Genomic DNA, 15,739 nt, shown 5'->3' with positions numbered 1-15,739 from the left:
TAAAAACATGATATTAATCATATCATATAATAAAATATCATTTGTTGTTACTACTGTAAATATATATTCAATTATTATTGGATCTCCTTCAATACTTTCAGAATCTTTACTTATTAAAACGATTTTGTTTCTGTATTTTAATATATATATATATATATATATTTTATATTAACATATTTAAATGACAGTATATTTATTGAACAAAAATAGTACAAACTTTGCTAAAGTGATTGTTTTGAACAAGTATGGGACTCGAGACCAGTGAGTGGCGCAGGTGTCACTCATTATCATTCCCTCCCCCGGCCTCGCTCCGTTCCCACAGCTCTTGGCCCCCACCCCACTCGTCACAATATATATATATTATATATATTAAATATTATATAATATAATATAACTGTATGTTTCATGATAATACTATGGCTTATTAAATGCCTTGTCAAAAGTATCATCTTAATGCGAATATATAGAAATATGGATTCAGTTTGTATCACCACAGTATATTTTTCTCAGTATAACTAATGCTGTGGTCAGTGACTTTAACTGCCTCCAGGGAGGGTGGTAAGGCCCACAATTGTAACTTCATCACAGCCCCTGCATTAATAACATTTGTTCTATTTTTTTAGATGCTGAAAATGAATAGATTTGTATCAGAGCCTGCATAGTCTATGACTGGCCATTCTGTGCAGTTAAATGCATTATGAAGTAGGGTTAATCAAGTTTGTCTCATGTCAGAGATGGTGATTACTTACGGTTCTTTCTTCTTCAAAGTTCCCAACGATTTTTTGATTTCACAATATGTCAGGGAAAGACAGAGAGAGGGAAAAAAATCAATTTTCTCCCTCCATGATGATTTATTTATTGTCTCTGCTGAAGAGCTCCACTACTCCATCACAAACACACTCCAGGAATCCATAAGGTTGTAACCTCATCATAACAATTCACTGCGAAGCTGGTAAATCACTTCTCCTAAATGTCGCAGCTATCATGAGGCCTGACTTTTGGGAGGCACTATCTAGCTAATCAGTGCAGTCTGCTTCGAGCGTGTCTTAGAATAGCTGGCAAAATCTCCTCTAATCATGTAATTCATAAAACCACAATCAAAAGTGCCTCTCAAAGCATGTAAATGTCACCCTGGGTGCTCACGGCCCGGGGTTTCAGGACATGGCAATTAAGCTCAACTACCGCCTGTCTCGCAGCCGAACGCGAGATCTTTGCCAATGGACAACTGTGGGCGATGTGCTAATTCCTCCAACTAGCAGACTCTCCGTTCGACCCAGGTGTGCCCTACATGCTGCAGACAAATATAAGAACAGAAACAATAAAGCTGAACTCTGAAGAAGCAATAGATCTGTCCACTGCTCAACTTTACACAAGGGTAGCCGCAGTCGAGACGATCTGAAAAAGATCATTTTCATCATTGAGGTGATTTTGAAGGACGGACACGGCGAGACGCAGAGGAAGAGCGAGGCTCTATTATGATACTTATCCCTGACAAAATCGCTTTTTTTCTTCGCTTAAATTACATCCTTTCTTTTATAAAGTTTACTCTACTTAGAGAGTGACTTATTTTAAAGGAAATTATATTGAATTTTCAAGTTGTACTTTGTACATTTTATTCCCATCATGTCTTTTCAGTTGAGTGAAGCTGAATACTTATAAGTTTATTAATACATTCTGTTATAGTAGGTTGACCTCCTAAGTTTTAATATGTTGTCTTGTTCTAAACTATTCATTAGGACTATTTTAAAATATGGAGACATTTTCTGCAAGTGTCATCCGTGTACTGCATCACATGGTTACGTGTGATTTTCACAGTTTGTCAGCAGCACACTGCAACAGCTAGAAATACTAAAGAGTTAGAGGTGATACTGACATCTGTCAGCAAACATGCACTATATGAAGCTCCGCTTTAACACCACAGCACGATGCATCGATAAATAATCTAACCATTTTCTTTAAGCGTGCTGGCATTTAAAAGTGAAGATAGATGCAATGGAAGTCTGGCAATGTGCATATTTCTGATTGATTCTCGTTTCAGACAAGCAAGGCCATTTCTGGACATTTTTTGTATTATTATTTTTTATTTATTTATTTTTTTTGTGAATTCTTGAGTTGATTTCATAGACACTTGCACCAAACATTACACATTAGAATGTCCATATAAAGTCAATGATTTTTAATTCTACATCCATTGTTTTTCCCAGTAAATGTACACTACCATTCAAAGGTTTGAGGTCAGGAAATACTTTTTTGAAGAAAGTAATACTTGTATTTGGCAAGGATGCATTAAATTGATTAAAAGTTACAGTAAAGACATTTATAATGTAACAAAAGATTTCTATTTCAAATAAACACTTTTCTTTTGAACTATATTAAAGTATCCTAAAATATGTAATGTTAAAATATATATATATATATATATATATATATATGTGTGTGTGTGTGTGTGTAAATATGTAATAAATATGTAATGTGTTAAAATATATATATATATATATATATATATATGTGTGTGTGTGTGTGTGTAAATATGTAATATTAAGAGATGTTTTTTGAGCATCAAATCAGCATATTCGAATGATTTCTGAAGCATGACACTGAAGACTGCAGTAATGGCTGTTAAAAAATAAGCTTAAAACAAATAACAGTTATTTTAAATTTATGATAATAGTTCACAATATTGCAGGTTTTACTGTATGTTTGACCAAACAAATGCAGACATATATGCACGCAAAAAAATAAAATAAAAAATCTTACCGACCCCAAACTTTTGAACGGTAGCTTGATTATAATTTTTACCTGCGTTTAAGAGAATTTCCCCTATGACTAAATAAAAGAGTAGCTTAAAATGATGCTATTTCAGAAGCACACATATCATTAAAAACCATAGTAAATGCATTAGAATGTCTAAAAGTTTTTATCAACATGAATCGTAGGGTTTTGTATTTCACCTTTAAGGTTTTTATGGATCCAAGAAAGTAGCACTGGCATGGAAACCGAAATTTCCAGTTTCATATATATTTAACCGCACAGTGTCAAGGTTGACCAATCAGAATCAAGTATTCCATTAATGTGTAGTAAAACACTTTTAATAGTATTATTTTTATAGCCTAAGTAACAGCTCCTATGTTATAAATTATTATATATGACCAACACGGAAGTTTCTGCATGTATTTGCATTTCTCTCTCATTGATTTGTACTGGTTTTGGAGCCAGCTCTGCACTGAGAGAACTGCACAAAGCAAACAGATCAATGTCAGGAGACCAGACTCTCCTCTGTGCTGTCAGCTGTCTGGCTCAGCCCACATGCCCCAGTAGAGTAGATGTACACCCCTAGTGTTTGACACTCTCTGTGCAGCTCTATTAATAAAACATCAAAGCCTCCAGTGTGCAATAGCTGAATTGCTGTCCTTCAAAATGGACATCCGAAAAGTTCACTCCGCTTTTATTGCGTATTATATTGTGTGATGGGACCGGAAATGACCTCTTTGTCTGAGAGCTGTACGCTATTTAGTATTGCCTCGCTCAAAGACTCAAAATAACAGCCATTCTTTTGCTCTTACCTGAGGTTTGTGTCCCATTTTGCAAGATGGTCAAGAGAGTATTTATACCTCACCCTTTGAGTGGCATAGATAAAATAGGCCATTTACACTGCATCACTGCCTCACCGGGCAGCCGCTTTCGTTTTTCACTTTTAGGAACAGATTTTTCTGCTCTGTCTCTCAAATATGAGCTAATTGTGTTGATTGGAATATAATCGAGCATGATATTACAAATCAGTCAGAATATCCCACCGCTGGATAGCCATGACTTTTCTATTCGTGAAATAATCAGTCTGGGAATCTGATGTTGCAATAAATATGTTGCCTTTTCACTTATTTTCAGGTGAGGAAGAGCATATATGAAGAATGCTCAGTTTGCTTTATTAATAAGCTAAAGTTACATCATCAATTCTTTATATTCAATTCACTTCAATTTGGAAGTTTGTGTAGGGACAAATTAATAATTTTTGTTGACAACTGAAGCAAGGTTTGTAGTTTTCTTTTATTATTATTGTTAGTAGTAGTAGTAGTAAGCTGAAGAGAGGAGGTTCTATTTAATGTGTTAAAATGTGCCATAGTAAAAAAAAAAGTAATATATTTAAAATACATTTATTTAATACCAAGTACAGTTCAGATCTGCATATTTACTGACATATCGCTCGAGACGTACAGATATGAAAATTATAATTAAACTTTATTTGGAGTACTACTTGTGCACATTGCACATTTCTTAATATTAAGCATAAAATGTGTTTTAATGTACAACTGTCGATGTATGATAATGTAGGATTGTATGATCATTGAATAATATCAGTCTTTAAATGAAAGATATTTAAAGAAACATTTTCAAGAAAAGATTCAAATGAATGAATCTAAAAATGTCATGTGGTATATGTCATTGTATCCTATGCTCTTTGAATAATATCGGTCTTTAAATGCAAGATATTTAAAGTGTACCTGAAGCATACTTGCAATAGTTCCACTTTAGCACAATCAAATATACTTCAGTATATCTTTAGTTGGACTTCAGCAACACTTCCACACTTAAAGTGCATTAAGTACAAAATTAGTTGGTATACCAGTTTAGTATACTAAAAGTACAACTGCATGGTATTTTTATTAAGTACATAAATATGTAAATGTATTTGTAGTATACTTAGCATGAAATAAATGTATTTCAAATACATTTACTACATTTATTTTTCACTGGGGATTGCCAAAAGAAATTCATTCAGGGTTTACTTGATTCAGTTAGGTTTCCACTATTATAACTTAAATATAAGAACCTCAATTCTCATTAATTTGGTTAAAAATATACATATTTGTTTGAGTGGAATTGTGCAAACCTTAATTTAATGGACATTAACATTTACATTAATTTCATTGATATTTTTTAGCGATATGATCATCTTCCCCTCAAATCTCATGTTCTGTCACATGCGTATGTTCAAAAGATGTTGTTCTTTTTTTATTAAGAAATGAATGTTTATTCAGCAAGAATGCATTAAATTGATCAAAAGTGACAGTAAAGACTTTTTTAAATTGTTAAAAAAAATCAATTTCAAATAAATGTTGTTCTTTTGAAATTTCTACTCAAACATTATTCTAAATTGTAATAATATTTCACAATATTACTGTATTTTCAATTTAAAAAATGCAGCCTTGCTGTTGTTTAATATATGTGATCACAGGTGTGTGTATGTCTGTTATTTCACAGTGAGCTATCTATTTTATATAGGAGTTTACAAGTTTATCTTTCCCCATCTTGACAGTTATCTATGAAACACACAACCCGAGTACATTCTTTAGATTGACTGTGCTTAAAACATACATGAATCAAACTCTTTTGCAGAGGGTAATGACTTCACAGTGGGCTGCGTTCAGCCGTCAGTACGCCAAAGCAATGCTGAACTCCTCAGTGAGTGTAACTACCGTAATTTGACTTGCGAGATGAAAAACAACCTCTGTTGCTCTGTATATTGCGCCGCAGCGAATTTCTGTCATGTTTTCTCTCACTCAAAAAGCGTGCAGACAAAAGAGGGAGAGATGTACGCTATGTACCAGGCGAGAGGGTTAGGATGTCGGCTTCCCCAGCCACCTGTCCTGTTCCTCTACCATCTCTCCCTCCAGTCTGATCCTCCGTGAAAAGGATTCACTCAGTCCATCATCTGGTCCCCGGTGTGCATTAGAAGATTGGAGCCGCTGGAGTGGCCTTCATGCATTTAGAGAGGATTTGCTTTACTTAGAAAGCGCTAAAGGTGGTTGACGGATGTGCGTTTGTTGTCTTACTATATCAGTTTGTGTACTTTGTGTTTATTATCATAGAGTGAGAGCAAATGTGTGTGTATTTATGGATGCTATCTCAAACGTTGAAGGAAATTGCATTCTTCTCCTCCACTAATGCATGACATCTGTTGCGATGGGTCAATCCTGACAGGATAGAGCACCTCTCACCTCCCTTCCCTCGGCCCCAGCCATGCTCAAAACTACAGGAATGGAGGGAAAGAGAGAATAGAGAGAGCTGAGAAGAGATGTTGAAGGGCCGGGTAGATGGGCACTCTCAAACAAAGCCATGAGATTTGAACGAACAGCCACTGTTGGGTAATATGTGCTTTTACACTTCATTTTCTTAGACCTCACTTGAGACTTTTGACAATGTCATGTTAGAAAGAAGCTAATCACAGTCTTTGCTCGGTCTCCCTTCACCATCCTGCTTTTAAAAGGAAACAGAAAGCCACTTTTATGTGATCTTGTTTTTTTCTGCGAGAGCTCAAAAGCCAGATGTGTGCATCTAATGGAATGTCTTCTCAGTAATCCAGGTCACTCTTCTCTGGTCCTTAAAAGTGCAATGTTTACTTACAGACAATAGACTCTGTATGCCAGCTTCCTCTTCTCAGCTTTCCTCTTCTGCTCTTTCAAGAAAGCTCTGAATTACAATTTCACAGAAAAGGCTTTCTAGTGTAGTTCAGAGACTAGAGCATCATTTCTTTCTGAAGTAATGTTTTTTTAATATTAATATTTGTCATGTGTAAGTTGCATACAGATAATCAAAGGTCATGTACACATTACAGCTGCACAACAGATGTTATTATCATTAAATTGAGATTTAACAACGCTTAGTATTTTACAAAAAAAATTATATATAAATATATATATATATATAGCATTCAAATGTTCGGGGTCAGTAAGTTTTTTATATAATTAGCAATCAGCAAGAATGCATTATCAGTAAAGGCATTATATTGTTAAGAAAAAGATTTCTATTTAAAATAAACGCTAAAATAATTGTTTGTTTGTTTGTTTGTTTATTTTCTTTCAAAGAAACCTGAAACAGTGTATCAAGTTCTCCACAAAAATATTAAGCAGCACAGCTGTTTTCAACACTGATAATAATGAGAAATTATTTCTGAAGGATCGGTCAAATACAAAGTAGTTATTTGAAATTGAAATAATATTTCACACGATTACTATATTTACTGTATTTTGATAAATGCAGCGTTTGAGCATAAGAGGCTTCTTTAAAAATATACTAAATACAATAAATTACGAAATACATTTTATAAAGGTTATAAAGTAATTATACCACAAATTACATAAACCAAATGAAATTATATTATATAATATATAATAATATTTCACACTATTACTCTTTACTGTACTTTGATAAATGCAGCGTTTCTGAGCATAAGATACTTTTTTTTTTTAAATTGTGAAATGTGTATATCCCTGCAAATGTCATTTGAAATGAGAATCTATTGGTGGGCTGGATTACTTCGGATGCTCTGTGCCGTGCGTCTTACAGCCTGTCATAATTTCTTTGCTCCAAGGTGGCCGTGACATTTGTTGTGGGTTCAGAGGTTCACCACGAGACCACGAATGACTTCACCCAAATCGGGAAGCCTTTTCTAATGGGAACAGTTGCTCTTGGTAAGACAACCCTTTTTTGGGGGGGGGCGGTTTTGGTCGAAAAAGTATTTGGACACTCACGGCAAAAATACAATTTCATTACATCAGAAACACAACAATCAATTGTATTAATTGAATATACAATCAAATAAACATTCATTCTTTTCATAAGTTTGCAACTGCTATTTTAGTATTGTTGATTATCATTTTTAGTATATTTAATTATATTTTATTTTTATATTTTCTGTTTTCACTTTAATTTTAGTTAAAGTTTTAGTGTGTTTTTGTTATTTTTATGTTTTTATGTCTATATAGTTTTTTTTATTTATTTATTAGTTTTAGTTTTGTGTTACTTTAATGCTTCAAGTTAAACTGAAAAACTGAAAAATGTTATCTTGGCAACTTGCTGAAATAAAAGTCAAAATAATGTTTTTTAAAATATTTTATTTCATATACATTTTTAACAAAGTAACAAAAAAATTATGGTTTTAGTTTTAGTTATTTTAGAACTTCAAGTTAAATTAAACAAAAATTAGAAATGTTGCTTTGACAACTAGTTGAAATAAAGTTTTTAAAAATAAGTTTAAAAAACCTTTAACTGCTGTAAATTATAGTTTTAGTTAATGATAATAACCCTGAATTGCAGCAAATGACAACAATTCTGTGAATTACTGATATACAGAAACCTACATCTTTTCTTGTTCAAGAAGCCATGAAGTCACTTCATTTTGACTTATATTGTACATTGCGCATGTACATTGTTTTTGCATTTTTAAACCAAGCAAACTTAATTTAGTGAACAGTCAGCTTAAAAAATATGTTAGTGCGTTAAAGGGTTACTCCACCCCAAAATGAAAATTTTGTCATTAATTACTCACCCTCATGTCGTTCCAAACCCGTAAGACCTCCGTTCATCTTCGGAACACAAATTAAGATATTTTTGATGCATTCTGAGAGCTCTCTGACCCTCCCATAGACAGCAATGTAAGTAACACGATCAACGTCCAGAAACGTAGCAAGGAGATCGGTAAAATAATCCATGTGACATCAGGGGTTCAACCGTAATTTTACGAAGCTACGAGAATACTTTTTGTACCCAAAGAAAACAAAAATAATGACTTTATTCAACAATTTGTCTCCTCTGTGTCACCGTAGCGCCATTTTGGAGAATATCCACTGAACGCAAACAGCGTATGCTGTTCTGTCTCAGCCGCACTACACGTGATGCGGAGGAGACGAATTGTTGAATAAAGTCATTATTTTAGTTTTCTTTGCGTACAAAAAGTATTGTGTATCTGGACGTTGATCGTGTTACTTACATTGCTGTCTATGGGAGGGTCAGAGAGCTCTCAGAATGCATCAAAAATATCTTAATTTGTGTTCCGAAGATGAACAGCGGTCTTACGGGTTTGGAACGACATGATGGTGAGTAATTAATGACAAAATTTTTATTTTGGGATGGAGTAACCCTTTAAAATAAATGGCATTTGTTTTTGTTTGTTTGTTTTTTTGATGTAACGGAATGATTTTCTTACATGTTCTTGCATACTCTTACAAGTCTAACTTAAGTGTCCAAATGCTTTCTGACGCCTGTGCATTGCAGAAAGAATATGTGTGTTGTTTCTCTGTTTGTGTAACGTGGGCAGTGGCGTGTCAGTGCGTTTGGGTTTAGTGAAATGAAGTGAAGTGAAGAGATCTGGAAACTACAGAGACACCAGTGTTCATCGCAGCTGGTGTGCTGAGCAGATAATGAAAGTACCTCTCGAACCTTATCACTGTGACAATGTAGATGTTAGCCAGGAGTCCAGGGAATTCTCTCTCTGTCCCTTTTTCTAATCCTGTTAATTGACTGCCACACTCAGAGCTGTAAGGTCCTGAGGCAGCCAAACATCGCTGGCCCGCAGGAGGCTTCTGTCAACAGAACAAACAAAATCCGCCCGCGAGAGTCTCACACATTGCCTTGCTCTCATTTACAGCCAAAGCCACTGTGACACCTTTGAATAGACAGCTGTTTGCTCGACGGCTTTTTTAAAGGGCCCAGCATACGCCCCTGTGGAACCTCCAGGCACCTAATGGGCGTCTGCTTTTAAGGAGTCACAAGGCCAGGCTTTGTTTACAGTGACAGCAGAGGGAGTCTATCTGTCTCCGGTCCAGCTGACAAGAGGGGAATGAGCTGGCCCGGTGTCAAAACGAGTGTATTTTATAACAAAAAAAACACCAAAGTGCTTATAATGCACATGTCAGCATACTGCATGGCAGTCACAAGGTTGTTAGTAACTGCTTGGTTAATGCAGATGCTGTAGAATAGGTACAAAAAGTGGAGCAGTCTCACAAGGGCCCACCGTTTGGTTTATTTGTCTGAAATCCGGCTCTGGGCTCTTGGGAGCATCTGCAATTACAAGGGCTCTTACCTTTCGCTGTGCGCCATCTGTTGTAATGTACTGGGTTTAGTCCCCTGCTCCTCGTTCGTATTTATCTTACTGATGATTTTCATTTGGTGCAAGAGAAAACACAGTTGTGACTGTCAGCACTTTTAAGAGAACATTTATAGAGCTGCTCTCAATTCCCTGGTTTTTTATTAACAATTGCTAAAACTGAGAGTAAACTTGTAAAATGGATTCTGACTAATTCTGATTGGATGAGCCTCATTCGAAGCAGTTTTAAAATGGCAGTAAACTGACAACTGTGACCACATGTTTTATATTAATGCAGAAAGTTGCTGTATGGCAGCTGTAAACAGCCTATAGTTAGTCTAATGAACATTGTGAGTTGACAGGAGACTTTCTTTTTTTAATACGCTTAAAATCTACTTGAGATACTGTATGTTAACGCTTTGAAGCCATTAAAAATAATTTGATAAATCACTGTAAACATGTTTTGTCAGATAACCAAAATGTTTCATGCTGTGATATCAAAATTAACTTTTTTTAACATGTATTTATTCAAATTACTCTTTAATATGTCTGAATCAACTTGAATAGGTTGAGTAACACCATCAAAGATCAGTTTTAAGGGAAAGATCAAGTAGAAGCCATTGATTAAGCTTGGCAGTATTATCTTGACTAATATTTGTTTCTTCCAATCAGGTGGGATTGTCAACGTCATGCCTTTTTTATTTTCAGAAATCTCCCATGTTAAAACACAGGTAATATTATTATAATTAATATCATAATCAAAACTATTTTCTTGTGCAATAAACTGTCATGAGAATTCTATGTTGCAATAAAATTGTTTTGGACAGGTTTTATGGTTCAGAAGAGCTGTACTTGGAGGACTTGCTACATGCACACTCTTAAATATATTATGGTAAGTTTTAATTTTTTGATTATGATTTTGGTGAATATGAAATTTTGATTTTGGAAAATATGAGCATTTTTAATAATATAAGCCGTATAAAGAAGTGATTAACCCAAAATGAAAATTCTTTCACCATTTGTTCACCCTCATGTCATTACACACATTTATGACTTAATTTCTCTACACAAAGGGAATGCTGACATTTGTTCCATTTGATGAAAGTCATAAAAATTAAAATTCTTTATTGGCATCTGGTTCCATTAAGAACCTTTAACATTCATGGAACCTTTTCATTCTACAAATGGATCTTAAAAGTGAAAAAAAAAAAAAAAAGTTATTTGGATTTTTCTAATTTTCTTTACACTAAGAAACTGTTCATCGAAAGGTTCTTTGGGGAACCAAAAATGGTTCTTCATCACTGTGAAACCCCACTTTTTGCATGTAAATACAAAAAAAAAAAGCATTTGTGGACTATATTCAAATTCTTCTGAAGTCATACGATAATTTTGCGTGAGGAACTGACTAAGGAACATTAACTACAGTAGATAGAGTCAGCTAGGTTATCATTTGTTACTTGGGTGACGTGTCCTTCAGTTTAATTTAAATGTAGAACTAGTGCCAAGTTCAAAGTTAACAATGCAAAGCCCTCCCTGTTCATTTGTCACAGCAAAAGCACTTACTGTTTTTAAAATGACCCAGAAAGAGCTGAGCCGAACGACTTCCATCTGACGTACATGAAGACCTGAGATAGACGGAGACGTCTGTGGTCCATCTCCCTCCTGAGCTGCCCGATTGTCGTCCGTCCCTGATGTCTCTCTGATTTTAGCACACCCTGAAAAAATCTCCAACACACTGACGTTTCATCTAATCATCTGTAAAGGAGTTATTGAGTTACCAATCAGCACTATGTTACTCAGGAGACCCAAAGCAATTATGTTGGAGCAGATGAGATGAAAGGAGTCAGCTACAGGAGATGAGATCTCATGTCGGCCTCTTCGGAGACCCAGAATGCACTGCTGCAGCCCTGCCACTATGGTAGAACTCTGTCTTTCCCTCAAATCACTGCGGGTTACCCTGCTCCGCTGATGGCAGACAGTGTTTGACAATGGACATGCATCAGCTTTCCAAAGACTGTTGTTGATACATTATCACACAACAGAGACAGGATAGTCCACTTAGTCCGCTTAATAAAGAATCACTGATAACTTAGCTCTTGTTAACATAACTCTCAAAAAAATATTTACACTTAAATTTAAGATTTATGTATCTGAATTGCATATAAATTTGTCATACATTTGGATTACACCGTTTTAGTATATACAAACTAATAACCTTGATGCATATTTGTCAGCAATACATAATGAACAGGTACGATTTCTGTAACAGTACTAATTAACTAAATGTGTTTTAAATACACAATAACCAGGGGTATTTATTAATGTTTGTTTCAATATCATATATTTTAACTAATATATTTTAACTTGTTTCACAGCTAGCCATATTAAATAAAAAAAAGAAATAAATATATGTATTTAAAAAAATTAAATGCATGTATGAACATGCATAATTTTAGTTTAATTTAATTTAATAAGTTAAAACTATCCATAATGCAGTTCAAATACATAAATCACATATTTAGGCTATTTTTTCTCTCCTATGTTTCTTTTTCAGGCCCAATTCTGATGTACAGTATTAGCCACCACAGTAACAGGCCATTTGATTCAACTTTTTGTGCCCTGGTTACATGAGCTCCTGCCTCTTTGTAGCTTTATTTGATTTATTGCATCTAATCCAAGCATATTTATTCTTTCCTCATCTAACACGCTCGTTTGCTGTAAATGCATTTGGCGTCACCCAATTTAACCAACTGAACTCTAATGCCATAAGTTCTGGCCAGACACGATTAAGGCTTGTGTTGCAGCACCATGCAGCTGCTGTGAATGTTTGTTTGGGTTTTTTTCGCCATCTGTTACATCCACTTTCTTCTGAAGCATGACAGATTCAGCCCTCCTTCTTTATGGCTCAATTTGGCATCATGTGGTCTGGTCTTTTTTTAGAGATATTAGACAGCTACCAAACATCGCATCCTTCTATCAGCCTTTAGATGTTTCTTTTTCTAAACAGGTGCTGATATAACTGTCAGATCAAGAATGGATGCCGTTTAGTATCTTAAAGCTCAAGTGTGTGATTTGTGATGTTAAAATACTTTCTGTTATCTCAGTTTAATATGCAGAGACACTATAACTTGTAGTCTGATTCCAGTGAGATGGTAAATGCCAGTACCTTTTTTTTTAATCTTGTTTGTGTAAAAATACTGAGCAGCAAAACTGCATATGATATTAAGATTTGTATTCAGATAAAAAATCATGAATTTATTTATTTTATTTTTATTATTATTATTTTGATTATTTTTAAACTACAGTGGCCAACTGCTTTGTCTTATGTGAGCTAAACTTAGTAGGTAAACATTAAGGATTTTTTCTTTAATAAATATCTAAACATTATTAAAATAAATCTTTGTGATTTGAGCAAAATTGCACGAGATCCAATTTTTTCAGATAATCTTTAATTACGCTTATTACTTTTCTTACCACATTAACACATTTTGTCTTTTTGTGACTTAATTTAATAAATCTTGTATTAAGGGTTAGGTATTTTTACTCAAATAAAAATATTTCACATTTCTTAACCATCCTACCCAGCCTAAGAAAGCCACATTGGCGCAACCAGTGGCAGGCATTTGACGCTACATGAGAGCTGCTTTCTTCTATTGTTTTATGGTGTTTTATTTTCTTTTTTTGTGTTGTTGACTGTTCGTAATCACTGACATTTTTATTCTCTTATGTGTGTACAGCACTTTGACAATCACTTGTTGTTTTAAAAAAAGTGCTTTATAAATAAACTTTGACTTTGACTTTGACTTTGTTTGACTGACCAATGACAGATGAGAGTTTTTAGGGAAATTTGCTTGTACACAGTCTTTTTTATTTATTTATTCATTTTTTATTCCAATCTTAGTAAATAACTGACTTCATCTTTAAATTGTGTGGTATAATTAAATAAATCTACATTGCTTTTTTTTTTTAGAGTGCATAAATGATTAGCTAATTCTAATTTCAACAAGCACATTCACTTTTGGCATTCTTTGGCATGCACTGCTATTGTAAATCAGATTTTGTACAGATTTTGTGTTCTAATCTGATTGTGAAACTATAGATGACTTGGCTTCCACTTAGTAGATCCATTTCAGCATAATTTACCTTAATATCTGTAGCATCTTGTAGAATTTCCAATGAAATGTAACTCCCATACACTCATTGATAGGGAAATATGCAATATTTAATGTGCTTTTATCAGCACTTTGCATCAGTGCTCTCAACCCGACCTGTCAACTGCAGAGTGATTTTCATTTTTTTTTAAGTTTGCCAACTCATAACTTTAATATCTAATTATCGAACTGAGCATACTTTTATTTTGTGTCCTCTTTTGAGAGAGCAGAGGAGGAGAGCTTCACTGGTTTGCATTGAGATCTTCTGAAGCGTAGCTTGTACAGATTAGAAGATAAATCTCCGGTGGCCGCTGTAGAGTGAGGAAAACAGTTTTATGAAGTTGTCTGCTGCCTTTTGAAGCAGATGCTTTTCCTTTGATTTTTGTCGAGTTTTTTCAAGTCTTTGTTTCGGAATGATCTTTTATCTTTTCCCTTTTTTTCTACAATCACAATATCAACCTAGTTTTACTTGACTTATAAATGTAGTTGTGTAGAGCACTGATTCATAACAAGAGTCCATCTGTCCCCAGGCGATACTTTAGCAGACTTCAGGGAAAGAAGGGCTGTCAAAGATTAAAACTAGTGATGAAACGGTTCAAACTACTACTAAATAAAAATTTATAATTGTAATTAATCTTATAATAATTAAAATAATATAATATAAAATAAAATAATATAATATAATACCTTTCAAAACTTTGGGGTAAGTACGATTTTTTTAAAGAAAGTAATACTTCTATTCAGATGCATTTAATTGATCAAAAGTTACAGTAAAGACTTTTTTATGTAGCCTAAGCAATAAGGTACTCGAGGCCGTGCTGTATCGTGAATAAATCATGGCTGAAGGCATTGTTAGATACGACGCGAAGATTTATTCACGATACAGCACGGCCTCGAGTACCTTATTGCTTTTATAAAAGGGTTACCACACAATAAAAAAAATATTAAAACCAAAAATATATGTATTGAAATGTACACATACATCTGCTTATCTCTCAGCATGAGAAAATATCTTTTTTCCGTCTTTTAGTTTTAAAACAAATCGATTCGTGGCACAGCACGAGTTTGCAAGCCTCATTACAGTGTAAACTGATGGACATATGGACATAGCTACAGAATCATACCTGAAACAGAAAACGAATAAATACAGTAATATTCCCTACTCACTTCGGAAACTGTAGGCTTCCACACAGACACGCACAAATCAACATATCGCCGCATGAGAAGCGTTTATTAGATGGGGAAAGGACAGGGTCTCAAAATTAAAGATGAAAGATGCAACATAACGCCAGCAGGGGTCACTCATAATAAATAACAAATAGTTAATTCTGCCGAAATACATGAAACAGTTTTGATGTTATAGGATTATTGATTGTTTATGTTGCTAAGGGTGTTGCTCAGTGATACACAGAACCATTGGGTGAAGTGTCATAGCCGTGCTGTTTTGTGAATAAAACACAGCTGCTGACATAGGTGGAAATCCTGGGGGGGGATAGGACTCCCCTATCTGAGGGTTGTCCCCCCTAAAAATATGATTAAAAACCACGCTGTGTATTGTAAATAACAATGTTTTATACTTTAAACTTTGTAAGTAGTAAAACAACACAAACGCAAACGGGGCAAAAATGCGTTTTAAGTTTATAAACATTTTGAGTCTCCCCCTCCCTTGCCTCACAGTACTTTGGTCCAAATGCCTGCTTTCCTCTTTTACATCACCTACACACAC

The 15,739-nt window shown here is 34.5% G+C and overlaps 1 protein-coding gene across 1 annotated transcript in view; it reads left to right on the top strand.

Moving 5' to 3' along the window:
• The window catches only part of LOC107753790 (uncharacterized), a 96,948-nt gene that overhangs the window by 40,095 nt on the left and 41,114 nt on the right, over window positions 1–15,739 (top strand). The window contains exons 9-11 of the mRNA XM_016570022.1: window positions 7,370–7,469; window positions 10,535–10,593; window positions 10,690–10,754. Of these exons, the coding sequence (XP_016425508.1) occupies window positions 7,370–7,469; window positions 10,535–10,593; window positions 10,690–10,754 (224 nt within the window). The remainder of the gene's footprint in view (window positions 1–7,369; window positions 7,470–10,534; window positions 10,594–10,689; window positions 10,755–15,739) is intronic.

The sequence above is a fragment of the Sinocyclocheilus rhinocerous genome, unplaced genomic scaffold (assembly GCF_001515625.1).
Source record: "Sinocyclocheilus rhinocerous isolate Xijiao unplaced genomic scaffold, SAMN03320098_v1.1 scaffold711, whole genome shotgun sequence".
Taxonomy (NCBI): domain Eukaryota; kingdom Metazoa; phylum Chordata; class Actinopteri; order Cypriniformes; family Cyprinidae; genus Sinocyclocheilus; species Sinocyclocheilus rhinocerous.
Note: the sequence above shows the minus strand (reverse complement) of the source record. Positions and strands in the feature narration are given on the sequence as shown.